The 25,924-nt window shown below is 50.8% G+C and overlaps 2 protein-coding genes and 1 long non-coding RNA gene across 4 annotated transcripts; 1 reads left to right on the top strand and 2 right to left on the bottom strand.

The window, feature by feature from the left end:
* On the bottom strand, window positions 1-25,812 carry LOC311587381 (C-type lectin domain family 10 member A-like). Of its 2 annotated transcripts, none has more exons than XM_084764106.1 (10): window positions 25,787-25,812; window positions 3,028-3,130; window positions 2,129-2,245; window positions 1,647-1,742; window positions 1,490-1,561; window positions 1,259-1,330; window positions 1,025-1,111; window positions 778-929; window positions 566-672; window positions 1-420 (listed from the first exon to the last, which is right to left on the bottom strand). In XM_084764106.1, the coding sequence occupies exons 2-10, from the start codon at window positions 3,092-3,094 to the stop codon at window positions 264-266; spliced, it is 927 nt and encodes a 308-aa protein (XP_084620232.1). In that variant the 5' UTR covers window positions 3,095-3,130; window positions 25,787-25,812; the 3' UTR covers window positions 1-263. The 2 variants fall into 2 exon arrangements, with proteins under 2 accessions (XP_084620232.1, XP_084620231.1); XM_084764105.1 differs by lacking the exon at window positions 25,787-25,812 and adding an exon at window positions 4,049-4,418.
* LOC311587387 lies at window positions 2,255-6,832 on the top strand. The gene is made up of 4 exons (XR_014775842.1): window positions 2,255-2,837; window positions 3,959-4,104; window positions 4,412-4,704; window positions 6,493-6,832. It is a non-coding gene; the product is annotated as an uncharacterized lncRNA (long non-coding RNA).
* LOC311587380 (C-type lectin domain family 10 member A-like) lies at window positions 18,186-25,924 on the bottom strand. Its single transcript, XM_084764104.1, has 10 exons — window positions 25,787-25,924; window positions 21,276-21,422; window positions 20,355-20,471; window positions 19,861-19,956; window positions 19,704-19,775; window positions 19,397-19,468; window positions 19,163-19,249; window positions 18,916-19,067; window positions 18,724-18,830; window positions 18,186-18,592 (listed from the first exon to the last, which is right to left on the bottom strand). The coding sequence occupies exons 2-10, from the start codon at window positions 21,382-21,384 to the stop codon at window positions 18,433-18,435; spliced, it is 972 nt and encodes a 323-aa protein (XP_084620230.1). The 5' UTR covers window positions 21,385-21,422; window positions 25,787-25,924; the 3' UTR covers window positions 18,186-18,432.

The following is a 25,924-nucleotide window of genomic DNA, read 5'->3' on the forward strand; positions in this document are numbered from 1 at the left end:
GACCAACAAAAAGTATTTAATTTTTGTTACATTTGAAAGTCTCCTACAATATGCTGCACAGTGCACGGACTATCACAGATTTCAACAACCCCGTTCTTCCAATCACCACCCTTGCCGTCTCATGCACAGTCCTTTCTCCTCGCCTTAAAATTCTTGATTAAAAAAAAAAATCCTCAAGAATGTTGAGACAGGATAGGAGGGTTCCAAATTTCAAGCATTCATAGCTGAAGGCACCAAAGACATAAATTACGTGGCGCGGCTCCCTAGGCAGCCTTGGCCGGCGAAATCTCGCAGACCCAGCGGAACCGCCTCTGGCAGGCGTTGTCATTCCAGCGACCGTCTGAGTTGAAGTGGACACAGTCCTCACCTCCTCCCAGCCCATGGCCATGCCAGTTGTCCGGCTGTTCAGGGGCCCAGTACCTATGAACAGACACAGATGTGGGCCACCGGAAACCAGACTCAAAACCACGTGCCCACAATTCTCCCATCTACACCAGGGCCACAGCCTTGGAAAGAGAGGTGGCCCAGGCAAAGGCCCTGAGAGCAGATGTGAAAACACACTCACTTAAAACCTTTCTCAAAGTCAGTTCCATCCACCCACTGCCAGGGCCCATTTTGGTCCGTTAGGCCGATCCAAGTGACCACATGGGCTAAGTGATTCTGTAGAAAATTCTAAAGAAAGAAGAGGGTGGGGTAACCATTTCCTTATACCAGAAGCGCCCCCCCCACCCACCCCAACCCCTGCTTCCGGAAAAATAGAGCCCCCTGAGACGTCACCTGCTCCTCCAGGGAGTTGACCACCACCAGGTGAGAATTCTCCAGCTGGCAGGCCCTGTCGGCTTCAGGCCACGACTTCTCAGATTGAGAGAACCAGTAGCAGCTCCCTTCATGCTCCGTCCAGTGACGGGGGCAGCAGTACGACTCCGAGCCTGAGGCATCAGAGGGGGTACAGGGGTTGAGGTGCACCACAGGGTGACATCAGCCAGGGACTCGGGAGACCCACGCCCGTCGCCGCCCTCCTCACCGTTGTTTCTGAGGCGGTCAAGCTGGCACGTCAGGACGTTCAGGTCCTTCCCCAGCTGTTGGACACGCTCACTTATTTCAGATAGATCTGGGACACACAGATGGGAGTGAGAGCAGCTCTCCAGCGGTGGCACCTGCTCAGGAATTTCAACACACACTGCACGTGCTCACACCACACTGCACGCACTCACACCTCTTCACCTCCTCCCAGGGCACAAGGGAACCTTGGCCTAACCTGTTTTTAACGCCTGCTCCTTTTTCTCCACTGTGCTTTCCAGAGAAGCCACCTTCTGGCTCAAGCTTCTGCCTGGGAGACAACAGTTCAACACCAGGAACCAACCCCCCAGGGCCCCCACCTCAGGCCCCGGCCCCGCCCCCGGCCCCGCCCTCCCCGACCCGGCCCCCACCTCAGGCCCCGCCCCTGGCCCCGCCCCTCAGCACACTCTGGGAGGCCAGAGCCTCTCACCTGCCAGCAGTTCTTGCCTGTGGTCCTCCACCTCTCTGTTCATGGAACTGATATTTTCTTGCAATCTGTCACCTGGAGAACAGGGTCTGCAGCTCAGGACTCGGTCCTCCCTACCCGGTCCCACTCCAGCCCAGAGCCCAGTCAGAGCCCAGCTCACCCCTGGAGGTCAGGGTCTGGACTTCAGCCTTTGTGCTGGAGGTGGTGTTGGCCAAAGTGGCTCTCAGGGCACCTAGGTCCCTCCTTAACTGGTAATCTGAGGAGGGCGACAGGATGAGGAGAACCAAGATTGCTCAGGTCCCCTCTGCGGCAGCGGTGAGCAGGGCACTTTGTGCACAGAGTAGCCTTCTGCCCTCGCGGAGACCCAGTGGGGCAGCGCTGTTGTTACCCAATATTGCGCATGCGCGAACCGAGGCAAGGGTAGATCCCAAGCAAAGTAGTGACACGCGGCCAGCGGCCAGCGGCCACCCTCACCACGCGTCCTTCCTGTCCCCACCAGTGTCCCCACTCAGGTCACTGTCCAGTATGCTCCTCTGGCTGTTAACCCTGTCCTCGCCATGACCCTCACTGCCCCTGCTAAGGGTTAGGTCCCTCCACCCTGCCGGGCACACTCCTCTCCTCCCTGCCACCCTGAGCACCCACTTTGTGATCCAATCACAGAGACAACCAGCAGCAGGAGGAGGCTGAGGGCCAGAGAGAACAGGAGCAGGTGGGTCCAGGAGAGGACGCTGCACAGGAGGAACTGAGGAGGAGGAGGCGCTGGAAGAGAAAAGGGGGTCAACACTCGGAGGATGCAGGCTGTAAGAGAACGGGAAGGGAGGAATCTGGGGAACGGGGGGCGGGGGGGGGCAGGGAGGGAGGACAGTGAAAGCTCTGTAGGGGGCACATCCAGAGAATCATGGGGCTCCAGGTGCCCGGATATTTGACACCTCGGAAGCATGGTGAATCTGCAGGCTCTTGGGCCTCTCACGCTCCTCTGAGGGCGTGTTTAACACCCGAACAGGAACAAGCACAACAGTAAGTAAATCCGAGCCAGGTGGGGGAGATGCCGGGAGGACACTGATCGGAGCAGGCAGGTCCCTAATGGGTTCACGCATGTCTGTGTGATCAGTGAGCTCCCCTCCAAACCCAGCCACCTGCAGCGCATACTTCTTCCCCCCGCAGAGCACAGGAAGCTAAGTCCCTGGGCTCTTCCTTAGCCCTGTGCTCTGGAGAACCTTGTGCCCTCTTCACAATGGGCCCTTGGTACTAAGTCCTGAGTCCACCGGAGTGAAGAACCCAACACTGTCCAGGGTGGACACCCACAGTGATTATGACAACAGAAATCCCAGTGGACAAGTGAAGAGGATGGGTAAGGAGTGTGTGTGTGTGTGTGTGTGTGTGTGTGTGTGTGTGTGTGTGGTGTGTGTGGTGTGTGCATGCATGTCTGTGTGTGTGCATGTGTGTATACATGTGTGTGTGCATGTGTGTATACATGTGTGTGTGTGTTTGTGTGTGTGTGTGCGCGCGCGCGCGCGCTCGCGGGTGCACGTTTCTCTCACCTTTTGCAGTCTCTTGGTTTTTCTCCTCACTCCTGGAGTTATGGAAGTTTTCATATATGCTTGTCATGCTCAGACAAACACAAGGCCTCTGGGGCTGCCTGCACTGAAATGGAGAGACCAGGACCCAGGCTAGCACAGAGCTGGGTCCAAGGAGAAAGCTAGCAGTGTAGAGCTAAGACTGGGACTGTGTTCGAGCTAGACCGAAAAGGGCCTGGCAATGGCTGGAGAGAAAGCTCAGTGGTTCAGAGCATTCACACATGCGCATAATGGACATGCAGGCAAAACTCTCACACATGTCAAATCAATAAATTATTAAAATTGAAAATTGAGCCCCGGGTGGTGGCGCACGTCTTTGATCCCAGCACTTGGGAGGCAGAGGCAGGCAGATCTCTGTGAGTTCGAGGCCAGCCTGGTCTACAAAGCGAGCCCAGGACAGCCAAGATAACATAGAGAAACCCTATCTCGAAAAACCAAAACAAACAAAAAACAAAAACAAAAAAGGGGGGAGGGATGTCATGCAACTGAAATGCAAATGCGGTCAGAATGGGGCTTAGTGCCATGGGTCGCCTGAGTTTGGAGTTTGGAGGTGATGTGAAAGGCCAACAATGTATTGCTGGCTCTGCCATGGCCAGGCTGGGTCCTATCCTGGGACTGACACCTCTGCTCACACTGTAGCCGTGGGAGGAACTGGGCCCCAGCAGTGAAACTAGGAGCAAAATAGTGTTCAATTTTTGATCAGGGCTGATTTGAATGTCCAAACTGGATCTGGGGGTGAAACCGAGGTTAGGGTAGGGCTGGACTTTGGGGGTGAGCTGGGGCCACGTCTGGGGTCCTTGTCCTCCCTCGGGATTGAGGCATCTCTAATCCAATCTAGAATTCAGCGAAGGGAAATTAAATCCTACATTCTCTTCTTGTATCTCTTCCCACTTAGGGTCATCAAGGCCCCAAGGCCCCCTTCTTCCTGCATCCCATAACACATCCCTTGTCCTGATGGTCTCCCTGGCAACCCCAGCCCAGTTACCTGTGTGAAGTCTGGAGACTGTGACTCTTAGCTTCCCTGGGCAGCAACGACCAGAGGTGGGAAGTCAGTCAGAGTGGAGAGCTATATCCCGGAGGGTGGAGGTGGGCGGGGCCAAGCAGAAGCCACCGATGCACATGACTTTGTGCCCAGTGGTCTATATTTTGGGCTGATGGGGGTGCTTTCAGCAAATATGACATTTGGACCTCCTGTGTTCTGCTTGACAAAAACCTCTCCTGCCCCCTCCCTTTCAGAGACTTCTCGGAGAACTCTCCAGGAGACCTCCTGTCTTTAGCTTCCTCAATAACCGGATATAGATCTGGTTTACCTAAGTTAGTGCCTGGTCTCGCTGTCCCACGCTTCTAGAAAACTGCCAGTGCAGCGCTTCCTGACCATGAAGGGAACATCGTGCGGTGTGCAGCAGCAGGGGGCTGACCTCGCTCTCACACTAGCTCCCCCTCTGCCCCCACCCCACATCCTGCCTTGTGCTTATAAGCAGTTTGAGAAAAATAAAATTTTGTCAGCTTGATCAGATCTTTTTGACTTGCTGTCTGTTCCTTGCGTCTCTTGTCCCCCCATTCTCTCCCTAGGGGTCCATGGGTCTCGGCTGATTGTCTGGCCAGCCCGGACATTGGGCCATCCAATTTCAACTTTTAACGGTAAGTAACTGAGTGGATGGTAACTGGTACACGAGCAGAGGTTGGGTGTGGGTAGGTGGGGGGTGGGGGTGGGTTTGGGACTAGCTTTGCACTTATCCTTGAGGGCGTGTCCTCTCCCATTCCTCTTTCTGGGAGCTCTCATGACTTCCTCATTTTGAGAGTGTGTGGTGAGTGGGGGTGACCAGAAAGGACAATCTGTTGTTTTTCTCTTACGCCTCGCAATCTTCATTTACTTCCTGCGTCTCTGTTTCCAAGAACCTCTAGCTTCTCGGGGTTAGTTGTTAATCCCAAAGCCCGTTCCTATCGGGAGCCCCCGGCATCTGACTAGCGAGGGCTTGCTACTTCCCTGCATTCAGCTAGAAGTCATGAGTTGGCAAACCATAGACCTAAGCCCTGGCTCAAGTTCTCAACCAAGGCTCTAGCGGGAAGACTTATTATGGCTTGGGGTACTGGGATTGGAGGGGACTGATGCTCCAGGGTTTGACTGCTGATGGCCTGCCACCCAGGGGCCTGTACAATCCTGAGCTCTTAGCAGCCACTATTGGTAGCAACAGCCACTGCCAGCTGGTGTCACAGCTCTCAAGCCTCAGGAGTCAAGACCTGTGGCCCGTAGGGCTTAGTAACTCCATGTGACTCTTCCAGTGACTATGGCTTGAGGTCTCTTCCTTGCGTTGGTCCTTTCTCAACCTTTCCTGTCCTTTTGTTACCTGTGCCACCTCTGCCCCCTGCCACTGCTGCTCCGCTGTCTCCTCCTCATGTTGCCAGTTCAGCCTGCTCTACTTTCAGTGAAAATCAAAAGTAACCAAAGAAAAGGACGTCCGGGTGAGACCTTTCGCTGGGCCTTGGTCTGCGTTGTCGGCACAGACCATTCAGGCTTCTCCTTGCTAACTGCACCAGTGAAGCCAAACACCTTCTTCAGCCAGGGAGGGGGAGGGGGCGAGCAGAGGCGGTTTCGCTGGTCACAACATATTCCTTCATGCAAACAATGGGCTGTGTGTGCTCTCTTCTGAGCTGACAGGAGGAAGGAAGTGTTCCCCCCCCCCCCAACCAGGGTAAAAATGGCTGCTAGAATTCACTGAGGCTTAAGATGGTAAAAAGTGCAGCTTGAGCTAAGTGTTACCTGCTGCTGTGGTCACAGGGCAGCTTCCTAAAGAAGTCCATATTGTACAAAGCAGCCGGATTGGTATTCTTGGCCGCCGTCCTCTCTACAGTGTAGCCCAGGTATCAGAGAGAGAGAGAGTCCTAACCCCTGTCACTGTCACTTAAAAAGTTAAATTGCCGTTGCCCTAAACACCATAGCTTACTGAGAGAAAAACAATCCTATAAGAAGATGCCTATGATAAAAGCCCATTGCCACCAAGCAACTGTCCCTCGTGTTAGCAATTCTGTTCCTACAAGCAGCACGAGTGCAGTTTGCATGATGAACCAGGGGCTTAGAATGTTCTGTGAGTATCCTAAGTCAAGAGGCTCGTAAGGGAGACAGACAGAAGTCAACCCCAGTGCTGCCTGCCATCCTGGCCTGGCTCTGAACATGTTCTGTCTTCAAAACACATTTCCGGTTCATTCAGTGAGCCTGGCCAGTGCCCGGACGAGGCTGTCGTGAATCTGTGCACACATCCCTTCTAAGTGAGGGGCCTGGGAGATTTCCCTCCACAGCGGCTCCAGCATGCTTTAGCTGCTGCCCGTGTCTTATGTTAATCACAGGAACAACAATTTACCCATTGCACATCTTCTTAGTGTTAGACACGTAGGTTGTTTCTAACTTGGATTAGCTCTGGCTTTTGTTAGTGTTCTGATCGGCATGCTGTTAATCAAAGACCAGCGCTATACTTTGGATCTGCGACATCCTCCCTGGGCCCCAGCTTGATGCTATACAGAGACAGTAGAACACCTAAGAGGTGAGGCCTAGCAAGATGTGTTCTGGACATGGAGGATTGGAGGGTGGGGTGGAGTGGGGGAACAGGCATTACCCTCTAAGGGAAACGATGGGGACCCAAACCCTTTCCCTTCCACTTCCTGGTTTTTTGGATAAGGGTTTGTTTTGTTTGTTTGTTTGTTTGTTTTTGAGAGGGGAGTTTTTGTGTGTGTGTGTGTGTAGTTCTAACTGTCCTAGAACTCTCTCTGCAAACCAGGCTAGACTTGAACTCAGGATTTGCTTTGTAGACCAGGCTGGCCTCGAACTCACAGCGATCCACCTGCCTCTGCCTCTGAAGTGTTGGGATTAACCAGGCTTTAGGTGAGGGGTTTGACTGCCATACCATCCTGCCAGGATGACCTGTGTGAGCCCCAGACCCAAAGCAATGGGGCCCGTCAGGTGTGGCCTGAATCCTCTAGAAGTGTGAGTTAGAACACAGTAAACCAGCCGGGCAGTGGTGGCACACACCTTTAATCCCAGCATTCAGGAGGCAGAGGCAGGTGAATCGCTGTGAGTTCGAGGCCAGCCTGGTCTACAAAGCAAATCCAGGACAGACAAGGCTACACAGAGAAACCCTGTCTCAAAAAAAAAAAAAAACCCAAACAACAACAACAACAAACAAAAAACACAGTAAACCATCAGCTAAAATAAGTCTTGTTCTCATGAGGTCTCTTTCAGAGAAAGCTGACCAGTGCGAAGCTGACACTGAGACTGAATCTAGGATATGAGCTATCTATTAGCCAGCATACCCGGAAGTGTGGAGGAGGGATTTTTAGCTTTCCATTCGGAGAGCTCAAGGGCTTCCTGCGATATCTCCACACAAACTGTCCAGTGTTGCGCCAACAGGCAGGAGGCAGCAGGTTTCTGCGAATAAGATCCCTCTTCGCCAAGGTTGTTTGCTGTCGCCTGTTGCTCCTGCTGGTGCTGTCACGCTTTAGCTTGGTGGTTTTCCTGACTTGATTCTATACACTTTTTACTTTTTCTCAGATGTGGCCCTGACGTCTCTGGTCCCTTAGCTCAGCAGATGGCTAACGACAAAATAATAAGTCTCCTAGTCTTTGCCAAGCACCTGTGAGCGCGTGGAGCACGTTGTCAGTCCACCAGCCTGTGAGACTCCTGCGGTAGCCTCCTTCACCACTTGCTTGTGCCGAGCCTCAAGCTGAGACAGTGGTGAGAGACTGCCAGGCATCTGGGCATGTAGGCAACTTGAGGGCGTGTGCCTGGCCTTCTAGATCCCGCAGAATACATCCCAGCTTCTCCAACCACCTATGAAAACCATGATAATCCATCTGAGAAAAATACAGACAACCACACTCACTAGGCCAACTGAAAGCACCTGAGTCCTTCATTGGGCAAGCGAGGGCTCTCCTGCCTCCAAGTCCCTTCTTGCCAAAACTTGGGGGTATATATAGCATTTTCAAAGGCAAAAAAAATCTCACATCAAAGGTATATGAGGGTCAGAGTAGCCTTGAAATATTCATGCCTGGCAGAGCATAGTAATTATTTCAGACATCACAAGACAATGATATTTAACTTATATTTTTTTCAGTTGTTTTAGGAAACATTGATTATTTCGGGTAATACATGTAGATCGTGGTCAAGGCCATGGAAATGTCAAGTGTGTCACTGAAGCAGATCTGAGAGCCGAGAACTGCAAACACAAAACGGAACCAGGATAAAGGGTGTTTCCTTAGTCACCCCCTCCCATTTCTTATAGTTACTTTTAAATCTTTAATTTTTATCATGGGTCAGGCACTGGGTACCAATTAGTTTAAAAATAAAAAAAGCCAGGAGAGAAGGGCGAGAGGACCCATGGGGCCAGTGAGCAAGGTGGCCAGTCATGGATTCCAGTCAAACCAGCTATAGAAGGAGAACTCACTGGCCTGTTAAATTTATTGTTTATAAAGGCTATTCAAATGTATACTCGGGCATAACTTATTAAAGAAATTAGATCAATTTTTGTAAACCTATTACTTAGGTACAGCAGATCCAGTAAAGTGCTGTGTTCGCGTCCAGTCCCAGGGAGCCATCTGCATTTTGCCCCACGGGAAGCATTAAGGCTGATACTACATGAGTCAGAAGGGACGGAGGGCACACTCCCCACCTCCAAGTGTCCACAGCTGAGTTTCTGAGGCGTTGTCATTCGAAGGTCCTGGCTTCTGAGTTTCTAAGAGGAGCAGGGTTGGAGAGCTGGTCCCTCCAGCTCAGGAAGATGGCCTGGGGAGGCTGGGCTGGGTGGATTCTCACGGTCTGTGTTTCCTCCTCATCAGGGAGTGTTTTTCGTTTGGTTGGGTTTTTTTTGTTTTGTTTTTGTTTTTGTTTTTAACCTAGGCATGGCGGATCCACAGGAAGACACCTGTGGTTCAGTGTTTAAATGAGTATCTATACTTGAGCCTGCTGTTTTGAGTGGCCCTGTGGCAGCCTCTGTCTTGTATTATTTAAAACTCTCTTGGGGGTCTCAGCCCTGAAAGTAGCTTCTGCTACAAGAAGAAGAATTGAAAGCCACACCAGTCAGGTGGCAGGCTGACGTAATTGCTCTTTGCTTCCATTGGGAGACGGTTAGGGTATGGGGTCTAAGACCCTCGACCTAGGTAAAAGAATCCATCCGCTGCCGTGTGAACCATGAGGAGAGCTTCATTGCCCCTGCAGACAAGGAGTAGGCTTTCCTGGGCAGAGCTGGGCAGAGCTGGAGGCAGAAGCAGCAGACTCTGGCAAGTGTCAATCCCCTGCATCCTTACCCTGCAATGGGGCTAGCATGCAGTTAACTCTGATGGGGTCTCCGTGACTTCTGGGTCACACCAAAACAAGGTGAATGCTACAAGTGGGAGCTCCTGGTCAGGCCAAACGACAACAGTCTTGCCTCTCTGAGGGGAAACTTCTGAGATTATATTCAAAAACAGTGAGTTTTATAGAGACTTAATTTTCTCTTTCCAAATTCCAAGGAATCTTTGAAACTGACCTTAGACCTTAGGGAGGAATTGCAGGGGAGGTTCCAGAGAGACGTGGAAGAGAGTCTGTCTCTCAGGATTTTTTTTTGAGACAGGGATTCTCTGTGGGTAGCCTTGCCTGTCCTGGCTAAAATAACACCCGACATAGCACGGGGTTGAAAGAGTTCAGGTCCATTAGTCAAGAGATCTCGTAGCCGAGCAGGAGGAGAGAGGTCTGTGCCACGAGGAAGCAGGCTTGAGTGGTACGTGACGACACTCCTACAGATTCTGGACAGAGGACGGGGACTGGCTAGTGTGCGATCAAAGTCGAGCTACCTTGAGCCCATTCAGGAGCCTGGATTTCCTTCAGGTCCGGCCCACGGCCTTCTGCTCAGGGCCTGAGGGTGTCAGCTAATGGGAGATCAGCAATCACCAAGTCCTTCACCAATTACCAAATTCTTTTTACCAGTTACCAAGTTCTTTACTGATTACCAAGTTCTTTACCAATTACCAAGTAAGTTTTAGGAGAAATACAATTTAACCTCGGAGTAGTCTTGTTTTTATCAGAAAGCTATATTTAAGATAACTTAAGGAGCTGAGTGTGGTGGCGCACGCCTTTAATCCCAGCGCTCAGGGAGGCAGAGGCAGGCGGATCTCTGTGAGTTCAAGAACAGCCTGGTCTTCAAAGAGAGTCCAGGGCAGCCGAGGCTACACAGAGAAACCCTGTCTGGAAAAAACTAAGCAAAACAAACAAACAAACAAAAGATAACTTAATGACATTTTTTCCAATGAACTTGAGAAATTCTGAGAAATGTCAAAACTTGATGACAAAAGATTAAGAAGAGCTGTGGCTATCAGTTTCGCAATGACCACAGAGCAGTCTTGATTTTATCAGAAAGCTATATTTAAGAAAACTTAATGAGCTGAGTGTGCTGGCACACACCTTTAATCCCAGCACTCAAAGAGGCAGAGGCAGGCGGATCTTTGTGAGTTCGAGGCCAGCCTGGTCTACAAAAAGAGTCCAGGGCAGCCGAGGCTACACAGAGAAACCCTGTCTCGAAAAAACTAAACAAAACAAAAAAAGATAACTTAACGAAAAAATTTCCAATGAATTTGAGAATTTCTGAGAAATGTCAAAACTGTTGATGACAAAAGATTAAGAAGAGCTATGGCTATCAGTTTCGCAATTAGTCTGGAGCAACGCTACACCAATTAAGAGCACTGGCTACTCTCCCATAGGACCAGAATTCACTTCCCAGCGTCTACACGGAGTGGATCCCAACTCTTGTAGTTTGAGTTCCGGGGGACCCGAAGCCCTTTTCTTGCTTCTATGGAACGGACACCTGCATGAGGGGGAGCATACACACACACATAAATCATAAATCTTTTACAAAATGTTTCTCAATTAAGCTGTTTTCACCAAACAGACTTGGCAATGAGAGTGGTGCTGAGGCCAGCAGTCCTTCAGTGCACTGTAATCTGTGAGCGACTGGAGAGACGGCTCAGCAGTTAGGAACACGTGTTGCTCTCGCAGAGAACCTGCATGTAGGAACTGGCATTGGTTCAAGACCCCCAAGACCAAGTTCTCAGCATTAAAGGGGATTTATCTCCCCCACACCCCCCCATGTTAATTAGGTGAGCCAAAGGGGGCTTCTATTGCTGAACTCAAATACTTTAACAGCTGGACCTTGGTGGTCAGCCTGAGGAGGAGGAGGTGGCCAAGTGACCTTGGTGGCTAGCTTCAGAAATGTAGTCTAAGGGTTGGTTTTAAGAAAGGCAGAGGGAGCCGGCCATGGTGGTGCACACCGTTAATCCCAGCACTCGCGAAGCAGAGGCAGGGGGATCAGTGTGAGTTCAAGGACAACTTGGTCTACAAAGCGAGACCAGGACAGCCAAAGCTAACACAGAGAGACTCTGTCTAAAAAAAGAAAAAAGAAAAGCAAAGAAAGGCAGAGGGAATGCGGAACAAGGACAAGGCCTACCACAGCCATGTTTGCTGTGCTCACATGGCCTAGAGTCCCTTCCCTGGTTTGAGTCCCAGGACCTCTGTCAGACTGCTCACGAGCACCTGCAGTAACTCCAGCTTCAGGGGATCTGATGCCCTCTTCTGGCCTCCACCGGTACTACATGCATGCAGTGCACATACAGGCAAGCAGGTAACATAGACATTTTTTTCAAAATAATTTACCTAGGCCCCCTACTCAGATACAGCTGATGGGTAGCTCCGTCCTCATATAGGTCCCCTAGTGCTGGGGGTGGAGGCTGACTCTGACATACACTTCGTTGCCTGCTTTTTGATCACTTCTCCTTGGTGGGGCAGCCTCAACAGGGCACAGGGGAAGAGGACGCCCTCAGTCCTGATGTGAATTGATGTGCTGGGGTGGGGGGTGGGGGGCTCTGCTCCCCTTCTCTGAGGAGTAGGGGGGGGGAGGTAGGGGAAACAGGGAGGGACTGGGAGGAGAGGAGGGAGGGGGCTGTGACTGGGATGTAAAGTGAATAATTTTTTAAAAGGAAAACATATTTATGTTTGTTTTATGTGCATTGGTGTTTTGCCTGCGTGTAAGTCTGTGTGAGAGTGTGGATCCTGGCGTTACAGGCAGTTGTGAGCTGCCAGGTGGATGCTGGGAACTGAACCCCAATCCTCTGGGAGAGCAGCAGTGCTCTTAACCACTGAGCTGGTTCTCCAGCCCCCACTTGTTTGTTTGTTTGTTTTTGAAGACACACTTTATCTGTCTCAGAGGCCCTGGCCGTCCTGGACTCACTGTGTAGACCAGGCTGGCCTCGAACTCACAGAGATCCACCTGCCTCTGCCCCCTGCCCCCAGTACTGGGATTAAAGGCGTGCACCACCATTGCCTGGTTTAGTCTGTTTTTTGTTTTTTTGTTTGTTTGGTTGGTTGGTTGGTTGATTTTTTTAATATAAGGTTTCTCTGTGTAGCCCTGGGTGTCCTGGAACTCACTCTGTAGACCAGGCTGGTCTTGAGAAAGGAAGCAGTCAGAGAGAACAGAAGAGGATCTTGGGAAGGAGATGAGAGAGGCGGAGGAAGGAGGCTGAGCCGTGGGTGAGGTGGAGGAGAAGCACATGGCCAGCGTGGATGGAGGATTTGACCCAGATGAAGAACATTAGGGAGTATTTGGGATTATGGGTGGGAGGTAGCTTGATAGAAGTTATTAGAAGCAGATGGCATGGGATTGGGGCAGAGAGATATGGGAGACAGTTTAGGGGATTAATATCTGCCCTGCCCCAGGTGAACCAAGGCTATTTTAAAATATAACAGGTGCCTGTGTTTTTATTGATCGATAGCAGGTTAGGAAATATCACCATAATAATTATAGGACTAATAATAAGCATTTATTAGACTCTACCTTTAAATTAACACCAACAGTGTAGCCTTGGCTGTCCTGGACTCACTGTGTAGACCAGGCTGGCCTCAAACTTGCAGAAATCCACCTTGGTTTTTTAAGACAGGATTTCTTTTGGCTGTCCTGGAACTCTCTTTGTAGACCAGGCTGACCTTGAACTCACAGAGGTCCATTTTCCTCTGCCTCCTGAGTGCTGGGATTAAAGGTGTGCACCTTTAATTAATTAATTAGTTAATTAATTAAAGGCTAGGAGTAAAGGCCACCATACCCAGCCTTAGAGGATTTTTTAAAAATGCCTTCAACAAGCTAAAGCTGACTGACATCATTAACAGTCACAGTGGCAGAACACACGCCATTTTCAAATCCACATGCAACCTCCCCAGATCTATATGCTGTCAGGGACCAAATTCAGACCTCCACAAGACAAGACGACCATGGCTGCATCCGGCATGTGTGATGGTTGATCTTGGTCTCACCTTGACTGCGTCTGGCATCAATTAAACCCCAAGCAGCTGGGCCTACCTGTAATGATCGGGTCGTTTGAGTTGGGAAGACTCATCCTAAATCTGGGCCACCCCTGCCGGTGGCTGCCCACACTAAAGTACACGGCAGAAGGGAGCTTCTGTCTTTGCTTGCCTGCCCTCACTCATGCTGGTAAGTTCATCCGTGCTGTTGCTGGGGCACTCCTCCACCGGGAGTGGAGAATCCATTTCTTTGGGATTCCAACCAAGACAGAAGCCCATCTGTTCTCCAGGACTCCAGTGGGACTGATGAGACCACACGCCTTGTGTGAACGATTACAGGATTCTTGGCCTTTCTGTCAGGAGACGGACATTGTGGGACAAGCTGGATTCCAGCTTGTAAGACACTCTAATAAATCCTTTTAATATGTAGATATTATTTTGTCAGTTCTATTCCTCCAGAGGACCCCGAATGACACAGTCTGTCCTCAGGTAATGGAATTAACCTTGAAATCAGCAATGAATTATATATCCTTAACATGTTGTAACCTGTTTTGCCTGCTTAAATTCTATAGCCCTTCTGTTGAGACCTAATTTAATTCCTAGCATAACTGCGGCTCCTCTGTTAACACCTGGTGTCACCTTTAACTAATCAGAAGCTGTTTTGCCTCCAAGTCTTAATTTTGAGCATAAGGTAAAATTAAGTCAAGTTCTCAGGCCCGAGACCAGGGCAGTTCAATACTTGCTGCTTGGATGCTGCTTGGAATAAAACAATAGGTGATAAATGTATGTTCTATTGGCGTTAAGACCAAAACACTCTGCTATGTTGCCTTCTCCCGGGACGGAGGAGAGCTGGAAAGTCCCCAAGCCTACAGCCTAGCCAATCAGCTTAAAATGCTTTGTCTAGCTACCTGGATACATTGTGCTCAGAACAAAATTATGTTTAGCTAGTCAAAATGATTTAATGTTGGCCCCTCCAACACACACACACACATACACACACACACACACACACACACACACACACACACACACACACACACACGCTTCCTATACCTGGTTACCTGGTTGTTGTTTTTCATATAAAAAGCCTGCCTTAGAAACAGACCAGCATCATAGTCTGGTTCCTGAATCCAAGCTGTGGTCCTAATCGGTCAGTTTTTGTTCAAAGTTCAATAAGCTTTCATCAATCTGAGTCTGGTATTTGAATGGTTAATGTGTGGCTACTCCTGAACCCATAACATTTGGGGGCTCATCTGGGATCACCCTCCTGCCCTTGGCTACACTGCAACACCTCCGCCACGGTGAGGGGTGGGGAGGGGGGTTAGTTTATTCTTGTCTAGTTTAACTTACTTTTGTGTGAGTGTCGGATTGTATGTATGTACACACACCATGTGTTGGGTCAGCTGGACCTAGAGGTACAGATGGTTATGATCTACCATGCAGGCTCAGAACCAGAACTGGATCCTCTGTAAGAGCACTAAGTGCATTAAACCACTGAACCATCTCTCCAGATGCCCAGTTTAAATCTCAACACATCCCAGTATTTTTTTCCTTCTCGTATCCCATGTGATTTACTAGTCTCTTACCTGCAGGGCCTCCTCCCTCTATCCCTGTCATGGGTCCTTTCTAGCCTCCTAACCACTAACAGACACTCCAAATACACAAATCTAAAAATTTGAAGCTGGGAGCCACATACAAGAAAGAACATACAGAGTTTATCTTTCGGGGCCTTGATTTCGTCACTCACTATATTTTCCAGTTCCATTCATTTTTTTTCCTGAAAACTTTATTTTCCTGTCTTTTTTTAGTTGATAGACGTTTTATTACTACCTCAATCTCATTACTTGCTATGGATCGACTAAGTTGTTTATATCTTGTTTTAACTCGGGTAGATCATGTAAGTCTAGAAATGTATCTATTTTATCTTTTCCAATTTATAGATTATCTAACACCAAGTGGTGATATTTACCCAAGCCATGCTAAATGGACTTAGCCGGTGGTACTTATATATTTATGCGAATATAGATTTTTCACGGTATGCCCTAATATCTTCTGAATTTCATTAGAATCTATGTAATATTTCACTTTTCACACCTGAGTTTTATCAATTTGGGTCTTCCCTTTCTCTGTGATTGTTTTCTTGATTTCTTTCCTCTGCATGTTCACTCTTGGTATATAAAAAAGGTAACTGTAGGGGAATTTTAATGCAGCAACATGGCTGCTCTGGGGATCATATCCAAAGACCGAGGTGTGTGTGATCTGGTTGGAATGCAAACATGCCACACACCTTTAATCCCTCTGGCTAGAATACAGACACCCCGCCCTTACCACACACCTTTCTCCCCAAACACTGTATCGAAGGTTAGTTTGTAGAAGGAAGCAGCCATGTTTGAAATTGCTGTCTAATTGAGAGAGAGACAAAGTGGCAAATCAGAGAGAGAGTTGACAGGAGTCAGAGATAGGATACACTTAACCCTCATGAGAAGAGGGAGGAGAAGCAGCTTAGAAGGGAGTAGCACACATGGGGGGTGAGAGGAGACACTACGGTGGAGGAGAAGACAGTAGGGAGTTCAGTAGATCAGACACTACAAGAGAGTTGACTTCAGTACATTACAGGCAGTTCGGTGTGTTGCAGTTGCGTGCGGTTGAGTTGAGGCCAGTCAGTTGCTGGCAGTGAGCAGGGAGTCAGGTGAGAGGCAGTGGCAGCTCGCATGGCAGTTGATATTCAGTCAGTTCAGTTGAGTGGAGTTGAGTTTGGTGAAGTTCAGCTGAGTGAGTGCAGTATAGTGGAGTTTAGTTCGCTCATGAGTTTGTGCAGAGGCAGCTAAGTCAGAGAATAGGAAAGAACAAATCACCAGAATTACCAGGCCAAGCAGAGCTATTCAGTGAGGAGCTGAGAGAAGCCAGATTGAGTCAGTCATCTTGGAGAGGAGTTTGAGCCAGAACAGCTGAGTTGAACCAGCCAGCCCAGAGCTCAGAAAGAGCCAGAAAGGGTGAGCTCATTCAGCAGCAAGCCTCAGGGGCTGAAACACTCTAGGCCCCGGGTAGCAAATGGAGGCAGGAAGTATGTGGCCGCTTTCAGGCCTAGGCCTGGGGACAGTTAGAACAGAGAGAGGAATACTCTGGGTCTGACCCTCACCTCATCCTGTCATCTGGTGAATAAAAGTCACTTTTACGATAACTGCTTTTTACAAATTGATTTTGGATCCTATAACTGCTTAACATGCTCGACAGTTCTGTGATGGAGTACTTACTGTGTTTCTATTTATTTTCGTGGTACTGAGGATGGAACCCTGGGTTAGATAAGCCTCTACCGTTGACGAATGTGATCAACCTACAGGACAGAGCCCCTGATGCCTTTTGTGTATAATGATTGTACTGTCTGAGACTAAAGACAGCCTAAGTCCATCTTTTTCCCTACTTGTCTCCCTTTTATTTCTTTCAATGTATTACTATGGCTAAGACTTAAAGCACTGTTGTTAGAATAAAAGTAAAGAAAGTCAAAATAAACCTTTTTGTTGTTTGTTTGTTTTATTTTATTTTTTGAGACAGGTTTCTCTGTTACACAGAGACTTGGATGTCCTGGACTCGCTTTGTAGACCAGGCTGGCCTCGAACTCACAACGATCCGCCTGCCTCTGCCTCCTGAGTGCTGGGATTAAAGGCGTGCGCCCTGATGCCTGGGTCTGTCTGAGCCTCCTGGGTTTGATCATAACTGATTCTGATGAAGCCGCCGTGAATCTTTAACACATGGCTACATGTACTTCACCGGAGGGCTGCCTCGGATAGTCACGTATTTCATTTCTTTTTTTTTTTTTAATTAGATTTATTTGTTTGATGAGTGCTTTCCCTGCGGAGATGTGTGCTACATGTGTGCCTCGCATCCTTGGAGGCCAGAAACAGGCATCAGATCCCCTGGACCTGGAGTTACGGATGGTTGGGACCCACCGCGCTAGTGCTGGGAACCAAACCTAGGCCCTTCGCAAAAGCAACCAGAGTTCTTAGCTTCTGAGAGATCTCTCCAGCCCATCACACACTTCGTTTCCAAGTCACTTGACGTTTTTCCTTTTGACTTTCTCTTACATCCAAAACGATTTAGGGGGGAAAAAACATTATCTGTTTTGTCAAGTCTTTTGAGATGGACTTTTGTGTTTATTTCTATCATGCCCAGAGAACCATTCCTGCTCATGTTTAGTTGAGGACTTACTTACGGGCAAATTCTTTGTCTGTGCCTGCTACTTATTCCACAAGTGCCTGTGGGCCCTGGGCGGCTTGTCCTGGCTACAACATCAGCGCTTCTTTTCTGAGGGCCTGGTTGTCATCAGTGTTTGGTGGTTCTGGGCGGTCTGTCTATATCATGCATCGCCTGTCTGCAAATGTATTATCTTCTGCTCTCTTGTGATTAATATAACCAACCAATAAGATCACTCAGCGCTTTTAAAGTATGCACTGTTGGAGTAGTTCAGTTCCCCGGGGAGGTAGTGCCACAGACAACTGAGCAGCAGTAATCCTATGTGACAACAGAGACTTGGATAACAGGATGACTTCTTTCCCCAACTTCGGTTTTTCGAGACAGGGTTTCTCTGTGTGGCCTTGGCTGCCCTGGACTCACTTGGTAGACCAGGCTGGCCTCAAACTCAGAGATCTGCCTGCCTCTGGCTCCCCAGTGCTGGGATTAAAGGCGTGCGCTCCTAGCCAGATCATCTGGCCCAAACTCATTCAATTCCCTTGTCACGGGCACCCACCCAAGGCTTCCCAATGCCAGCCAGTTCCCCACCAGTTCCTAACCACCGACGACTGGACAACTCACAGAACATGCATCTCTCTCTTCATTTACTCTAAAACATAAGTGGACAATAATGGGCTGCACACTGTGCACAGTGCCGGGGGTTCCGGTAACCCCGCCCTTCCAGACACAACACCACTCAGATACCATCCCTTATCTACCCCTTAAAGTCCTAGAAAGCCTGCCTCAAGATGGTGGGGATACCAAGATGCAGGGATTACCACTGCCAGCGCTGCAGGCTTCCGGCGCGGAGGCTCCGAGGCACCGGAAGGGGCTCAGCTGCCTCCGCCCAGCTCCATCTCACAGATCCAACGGTAAAGCCTCTGGCAAACGTCGTCATTCCAGCGGCCATCGTCATAAGAGAAGTGGGCGCAGTCCTCACCTCCTCCCAACCCGTGTCCGTGCCAGTTATCCGGCTGCTGTGGCTTCCAGTTCCTGAAAACAAGCAGCTGTGAGCTCCAGGAGGCCAGACCCTCAGCCATCTTACAGAAGCTGCCCCTAAATCTCCAGGGTCACATGCTTAAAAAAAAAAAAAATAGGGAGCAAGCTGTAGGCAGCACACATACTTGAATCCTGTGTCAAAGTCAGTCCCATCCACCCATCTCCAGGGCCCGTTCTGGTCCGTGAGGCCCATCCAGGAGTGCACAGGGCCCTTGAGGTCCTCGATAAATTTCTAAGGAGAGGGAAAAAACAGGGAGGAGATGACTTCTCCCTCTGACAGACGACACTGAGAAGAGCCTCCCACCCCAAGATGTCACCTGCTCCTCCAGGGAGTTGACCACCACCAGGTGAGAATTCTCCAGCTGGCAGGCCCTGTCGGCTTCAGGCCACGACTTCTCAGATTGAGAGAACCAGTAGCAGCTCCCTTCATGCTCCGTCCAGTGACGGGGGCAGCAGTACGACTCCGAGCCTGAGGCATCAGAGGGGGTACAGGGGTTGAGGTGCACCACAGGGTGACGTCAGCCAGGGACTCGGGAGACCCACGCCCGTCGCCGCCCTCCTCACCGTTGTTTCTGAGGCGGTCAAGCTGGCACGTCAGGACGTTCAGGTCCTTCCCCAGCTGTTGGACACGCTCACTTATTTCAGATAGATCTGGCACACACAGATGGGAGTGAGAGCAGCTCTCCAGCGGTGGCACCTGCTCAGGAATTTCAACACACACTGCACGTGCTCACACCACACTGCACGCACTCACACCTCTTCACCTCCTCCCAGGGCACAAGGGAACCTTGGCCTAACCTGTTTTTAACGCCTGCTCCTTTTTCTCCACTGTGCTTTCCAGAGAAGCCACCTTCTGGCTCAAGCTTCTGCCTGGGAGACAACAGTTCAACACCAGGAACCAACCCCCCAGGGCCCCCACCTCAGGCCCCGGCCCCGCCCCCGGCCACGCCCTCCCCGACCCGGTCCCCCACCTCAGGCCCCGCCCCAGGCTCGCCCCCGACCCGGTCCCCACCTCAGGCCCCGCCCTCCCGGACCCGGTCCCCCACCTCAGGCCCCGCCCCCGGCCCCGCCCCCCAGCACACTCTGGGAGGCCAGAGCCTCTCACCTGCCAGCAGTTCTTGCCTGTGGTCCTCCACCTCTCTGTTCATGGAACTGATATTTTCTTGCAATCTGTCACCTGGAGAACAGGGTCTGCAGCTCAGGACTCGGTCCTCCCTACCCGGTCCCACTTCAGCCCAGAGCCCAGTCAGAGCCCAGCTCACCCCTGGAGGTCAGAGTCTGGACTTCAGCCTTTGTGCTGGAGGTGGTGTTGGCCAAAGTGGCTCTCAGGGCACCTAGGTCCCTCCTTAACTGGTAATCTGAGGAGGGCGACAGGATGAGGAGAACCAAGATTGCTCAGGTCCCCTCTGCGGCAGCGGTGAGCAGGGCACTTTGTGCGCAGAGTAGCCTTCTGCCCTCGCGGAGACCCAGAGGGGCAGCGCTGTTGTTACCCAATTCTGCGCATGCGTGAACCGAGGATTAGCGGGTGAGGCAATGCAAGGGTAGATCCCAAGCAAAGTAGTGACACGCGGCCAGCGGCCACCCCCACCACGCGTCCTTCCTGTCCCCACCAGTGTCCCCACTCAGGTCACTGTCCAGTATGCTCCTCTGGCTGTTAACCCTGTCCTCGCCATGACCCTCACTGCCCCTGCTAAGGGTTAGGTCCCTCCACCCTGCCGGGCACACTCCTCTCCTCCCTGCCACCCTGAGCACCCACTTTGGGATCCAATCACGGAGACAACCAGCAGCAGAAGGAGGCTGAGGGCCAGAGAGAACAGGAGCATGTGGGTCCAGGAGAGGACGCTGCACAGGAGGAACTGAGGAGGAGGAGGCGCTGGAAGAGAAAAGGGGGCCAGATTAAAAGGTCTAGAGCAGCGGTTTGCAACCTGTGGGTTTTGACGCCTTTTGCTGGGGTGGGGGGCGGGGCGGGGTGAGGGGCGGGGCAGGGGCCGGCAAATTGAACAGCTCTTCCATGGGGCTCACATATCAGATACTTTTGCATATCAGTTATCTACATTATAATTCATAACAGTAGCAAAATTACAGTTACGAAGTAGCAACAAAATGATTTTATGGCTAGAGGTCACCACAGTATGAAGAACTGTATTAAAGGGTCGCAGCATCAGGAAGGTTGAGAACCTCTGAGTTAGAGTGTGACAGATACAGGAGGTGTGGCCCCCAGCGACCTACCTAGGGGTAATTGTCTGGCCCTGGTAATGTGGTAAAAGGGAAGGGTAAGATGGGGTGGGGTGCTCCACCTCTCATGGACCACATATGTCCTCACTGATAGAAGATCCTCGTACTGGCAGGACTCATGTGCACAGGTGTGGGAATGCACAGACGTCGAGCCCACACAGACGAGGACAGTGGTGCCCTGTGAGAGCTTGCATTGGAGGACTAATACCAGGACACAGAGGTAGCTGGGGACAGCCAGGCCATGACTGTGTGTGCAGAGGATGAGCTTTTCAAACCCACCTACACACCGTGCACACCTCCCGTCCCCTCCCACATAGCACAGGAAGCCAGATCGGTCAGGCCTTCCTGTGCCAGTCTCTCTGAGGACCTTGTATGCGCTCTTGGAGCGCCCCTGAGGGCACTGGTGCATAGTGAGAGGCACAGCAGAGACTGGTTAACTTACTTAGTGGGTGCTTAGGAGACCTTGTTCCTCCTTTCCTGCCACCTTTTCCATTCTCCTGGTTTTTCTCCTCACTCTCCAAGTTCTGGAAGTTTTCATACGTCACTGTCATGTTTAGACAAACACAAGGCGTTTCTGGGGTGGTCAGAACTGAAATGGAGAGACCAGGGTTCAGTTTGGGGTACAACCAGGCCCAAGAAGGAGGCAAGAAGTAGAGCTGAGCTGAGGGCAGTGCTGCGTGCGGTGCGGTGTGGTGCGGTAAGGCGCAGTGCGGTACTGGGGTGCTGTGTGCTGTGGTGAGGCGCAGTGCGGTGCTGGGGTGCTGTGTGCTGCAGTGAGGCTCAGTGCGGTACTGGGGTGCTGTGTGCTGTGGTGAGGCGCAGTGCAGTGCTGGGGTCCTGTGTGCTGCGGTGAGGCTCAGTGCAGTGCTGTGCTGTGCGGTGTGGTACTGGGGTGTGGTGTGGTGCGGTGCGGTGCTGTACAGTGCGGTGCACGGTGCTGTGCAGTGTGGTGCTGTGTGGTGCAGTGTGGTGTGGTGCGGTGCTGTGCTGCAGTGCAGTGCGGTGCTGTGCTGTGTGGTGCTGTGTGGTGTGGTGCGGTGCTGTGCGGTGTGGTGCTGTGCGGTGCTGTGTGGTGCGGTGCTGTGTGGTGTGCTGCAGTGCAGTGCGGTGCTGTGCTGTGTGGTGCTGTGTGGTGTGGTGCTGTGCGGTGTTGTGTGGTGCGGTGCAGTGTGGTGCGGTGCGGTGTGGTGTGGTGCGGTGTGGTGCGGTGCTGTGTGGTGCGGTGCAGTGTGGTGCTGTGCTGTGTGGTGCTGTGTGGTGTGGTGCTGTGCGGTGCTGTGTGGTGCAGTGCGGTGCGGTACTGTGCAATGTGGTGCGGTGCTGTGTGGTGTGGTGCTGTGTGGTGCGGTACAGTGTGGTGTGGTGCAGTGCGGTGCTGTGTGCTGCAGTGTGGTGTGTTGCGGTGAGGCACAGTGCGGTGCTGGGGTACGGTGCGGTGCTGTGTGGTGTGGTGCTGTGTGGTGCGGTGCAGTGTGGTGTGGTGCAGTGTGGTGCTGTGTGCTGCAGTGTGGTGTGCTGCGGTGAGGCACAGTGCGGTGCTGGGGTATGGTGCGGTGCTGTGTGGTGCGGTGAGGCACAGTGCGGTGCTAGGGTACGGTGCGGTGCTGTGTGGTGCGGTGAGGCACAGTGCGGTGCAGTGCAGTGCTGTGTGCTGTGGTGCGGTGCAGTGAGGTGTTCCAGTTGGGGCTGAGCCTGGCTTGCCATGAGGACAGAGACAGGCACGAGTCTGCAGCGGAGGCCAGACAGGAAGTCAGAACTGGACCAGCCTTTGAGGAGGAGAGGAGCCTGGGCCTGAGTGTGGCAGCAACGTTGGAGCTAAGGACATACGATTCTCTGTTCTTTGTCCCTTGAAGCGTTAGCCAACGTGAGGAAGTGTTTGAAAGATGACAACATACAGTCTCTTTAGGGCCAAGGCGGCCTTGTCTGGCCACAGTCTGCACACAGATCCCCTCAAACACTGCTGGCAAACGCCATGTGTAGGAGGGCATTCTTCTCGGTTTACTCTGGGAGCCTGAGGCGGCGTGTCTGCCTTTGCCTCCTGAAAGGCCTCCTACCACACTTCCGTTCTGAAGCATGGAAGGTGTGATAGAAGAAGAAAATGGGTTTGTTTGTTTGTTTGTTTGTTTGTTTGGCCCATCATTTAGAAATGATAGGGAATCAGGAAGGTTATTTTGGTTTATCATTTATTTGTAATTATTGCATTGTGCATATGTGCACAGCACACACGTGTGCACAGTAAACACATGGAAGCCGGGGGGGGGGGGGGGGGGGTAAGTGCTAGGAGTTGGGTCTCTCCTTCCACAATGTGGGTTCCAGGAACTGAACTCAAGTCATCAGGCTTGGCAGCTCCTTTACCCAGAAGCCACCTCCATGGCCCAAAAACTTGTTTTTGGTTTTGTTTTTTCCCCCACAGATTCTATTTAATATCTCAGGAACCAATTTGACCACTTGGAATACATGGTCTTCAGAACCTTTCTTAACATTTTCATAGCCACTTACAAATAATTTGTGTGTGTGTGTGTGTGTGTGTGTGTGTGTGTGTGTGTGTGTGTGTAAAAAGCAAACAGCTAATTTTTATGATGGTGTATGATTCAAAGATATAAAATATAAAGAATTTAGGACTTACCACTCCAAATAAAAACTTTAGCAAGGTCACACTATTCTTTGGAATATTTGCAAATAAAAATTAAATGTTAAGGCCTCAAAAAAAAAGTGCTACTTCTGGGTCTAAAATGGAGCTGAACTTGGCTTTGTGTCTCATGCTGAGGCTGGCATCAGTACGCAGTCAGTAGCATAGAAGGAATTGGGACTAAGCTTGCGACAAAACTGGAAGGAAACAGCTGCGCAGGGCCGATTTGGGGCAGGACCTGTGTGAAGATTCCATTTGCAGCTGAGGCTGAAACGGGTCAGGGTTGAAGTAGGAGCTGAGGCTAGGGCCGGGCTAGGGGGCTATAGGGACACTCAGTCACTCACTCAGTCACTCACTCAGTCACTCACTCAGTCACTCACTCAGTCACTCACTCAGTCACTCACTCAGTCACTCACTCAGTCACTCACTCAGTCACTCACTCAGTCACTCACTCAGTCACTCACTCAGTCACTCACTCAGTCACTCACTCAGTCACTCACTCAGTCACTCACTCAGTCACTCACTCAGTCACTCACTCAGTCACTCACTCAGTCACTCACTCAGTCACTCACTCAGTCACTCACTCAGTCACTCACTCAGTCACTCACTCAGTCACTCACTCAGTCACTCACTCAGTCACTCACTCAGTCACTCACTCAGTCACTCACTCAGTCACTCACTCAGTCACTGAGGTGCCTGCCTTGCAGACACGAGGGCCTGCGTTCAGTCCCCATGTGAAACCGCTGGGCATCGGGCTGGAGAGACGGGTCAGTGGTTAAAAGCGTGTAAAGCTCTTGCAGGTGCCTGGGTTGACTCCCGGCTCCCACACCAGGCAGCTCACAGCTGCCCGCGTCTCCAGGCCCAGGGAGAGCCGAGTCCTTGGGCCTCTGAGGAGACCTGCACTCACATGCACACACCCAATACAGAGACACACAAATGCACATAATTCAAATACTAAATAGGGTTTAAACAAGGGAAGGAAAAGGCTAGGCATGGCGTCATGCTAGACATGGCGTCACGTTTGTAATCTCTGGGGAGGTAGAGACAGCTAGATCAGATCCCTGCAGTTTGCCACCAGGGCAGCTAAGCCTAATTAGCAAGTTCCAGGTCAGTAAGAGACCTATCTCAAAAAGCAAACAAACAAATAAGATGTAGGACCGGGGAGATGGCTCACTGGATAAGGCACTTGTTGTACAAGCCCAAGGACTCGAGTTTGGGTCCCTCGCACCCATGTAAAGGCTGGTTGCAGTGAGATGCTGTTGTAACCCCAATGTTTGTGGGAGTCGGGCAGGGACAGATCACTGACAGATGGACTTGCTGACAGATTGGACTCGGCCGAGTGACAAGCTTCAGGTTCAGTGAGAGAAAATGTCTTAAAAAAAATAATAAGGTGGGGCTGGAGAGATGTCTCAGCAGTTAGGAGTACTGTCTGCTCTTGCAGAGGTCCTGAGTTCAGTTCCTGGCAACCACATGGTGCCTCACAACCATCTGTAATGTGATCTAATGCCCTCTTCTGGCATAACAGGTGTACATGCAATTAGAGCACTCATATATAATAAATAAATAAAATCTTTCTAAAAAAAAAAAATAAGGTGGAGAGTGATGGAGGGAGATACTTGATGTTAACCTCTGGCCTCCACCCATGTGTGCATGGATGAGCGCACCTACACATATAGTGCACATGCATGCATACAATACAACACACACATACACACACACACATATGTGCATGCACACACACACGTACACGAAATAAGGTAAATGGTTCCTGAGGAATTACAGTCATGGTTGTTTTTTAGCCTCCACATGCACGTGTATACACATATACACACACCTACATACATGAACGTATATACATACACCTACACACACAAACATGTATACACACACCTACATACATGAACATGTATACATGCACCTACATACATGAACATGTATACATGCACCTACATACATGAACATGTATACATGCACCTACGTATATGAACATATGTATCTCAGGTTAGAACTATAGTTTGGATCTAGAATTTCCCCAAAAGCCTGCTAAGGAAAGAACTGGGGTTAGTAATAATGCTAAAGTTAGGATGGAAACCAGGTGGGAACAGGGCCAAAGACAGGGCTGAATTGGAGTCTTCGTCTGACGAGGGGTTGTGGCTGCCATGACCCAAATAGAATCCAGTGAAGAAGGGTGTGGTCCCCAGCCTCACACAATCCCTTCCACATCTGCACACTTCCTTCCACCCAAGGCCTAGAGTCCTCCTCCCTCCCTGCACCCCCCTACCCTCCCCCCCAGCACATCTCCCTGGCAACCCCAGCCCAGTTACCGGTGTGAAGTCTGGAGACTGCGACTCTTGGCCTCCCTGGGCAGCAGCGACTGGAGGTGGGAAGTCAGTCAGAGTGGAGAGCTATATCCCAGAGGGTGGATGTGGGCGGGGCCAAGCAGAAGCCACAAGCATGTCAGA

This window comes from Acomys minous, assembly GCF_964271855.1.
Source record: "Acomys minous genome assembly, chromosome: 16".
In the NCBI taxonomy this organism is placed as follows: Eukaryota; Metazoa; Chordata; class Mammalia; order Rodentia; family Muridae; genus Acomys; species Acomys minous.

What these genes read in the sequence shown, in the direction of transcription:
- LOC311587381 (XM_084764106.1), bottom strand. Translation starts at nt 3,094, where the DNA reads ATGACAAGCATATATGAAAACTTCCATAACTCCAGGAGTGAGGAGAAA. An exon ending in GGAGCAGGCGTTAAAAACAG is followed by an intron (nt 1,112 to 1,258) that starts GTTAGGCCAAGG and finishes TGTGTGTCCCAG; the next exon opens with ATCTATCTGAAATAAGTGAG. An exon ending in TGACCGCCTCAGAAACAACG is followed by an intron (nt 930 to 1,024) that starts GTGAGGAGGGCG and finishes CTGATGCCTCAG; the next exon opens with GCTCGGAGTCGTACTGCTGC.
- LOC311587380 (XM_084764104.1), bottom strand. Translation starts at nt 21,384, where the DNA reads ATGACAGTGACGTATGAAAACTTCCAGAACTTGGAGAGTGAGGAGAAA. An exon ending in GGAGCAGGCGTTAAAAACAG is followed by an intron (nt 19,250 to 19,396) that starts GTTAGGCCAAGG and finishes TGTGTGTGCCAG; the next exon opens with ATCTATCTGAAATAAGTGAG. An exon ending in TGACCGCCTCAGAAACAACG is followed by an intron (nt 19,068 to 19,162) that starts GTGAGGAGGGCG and finishes CTGATGCCTCAG; the next exon opens with GCTCGGAGTCGTACTGCTGC.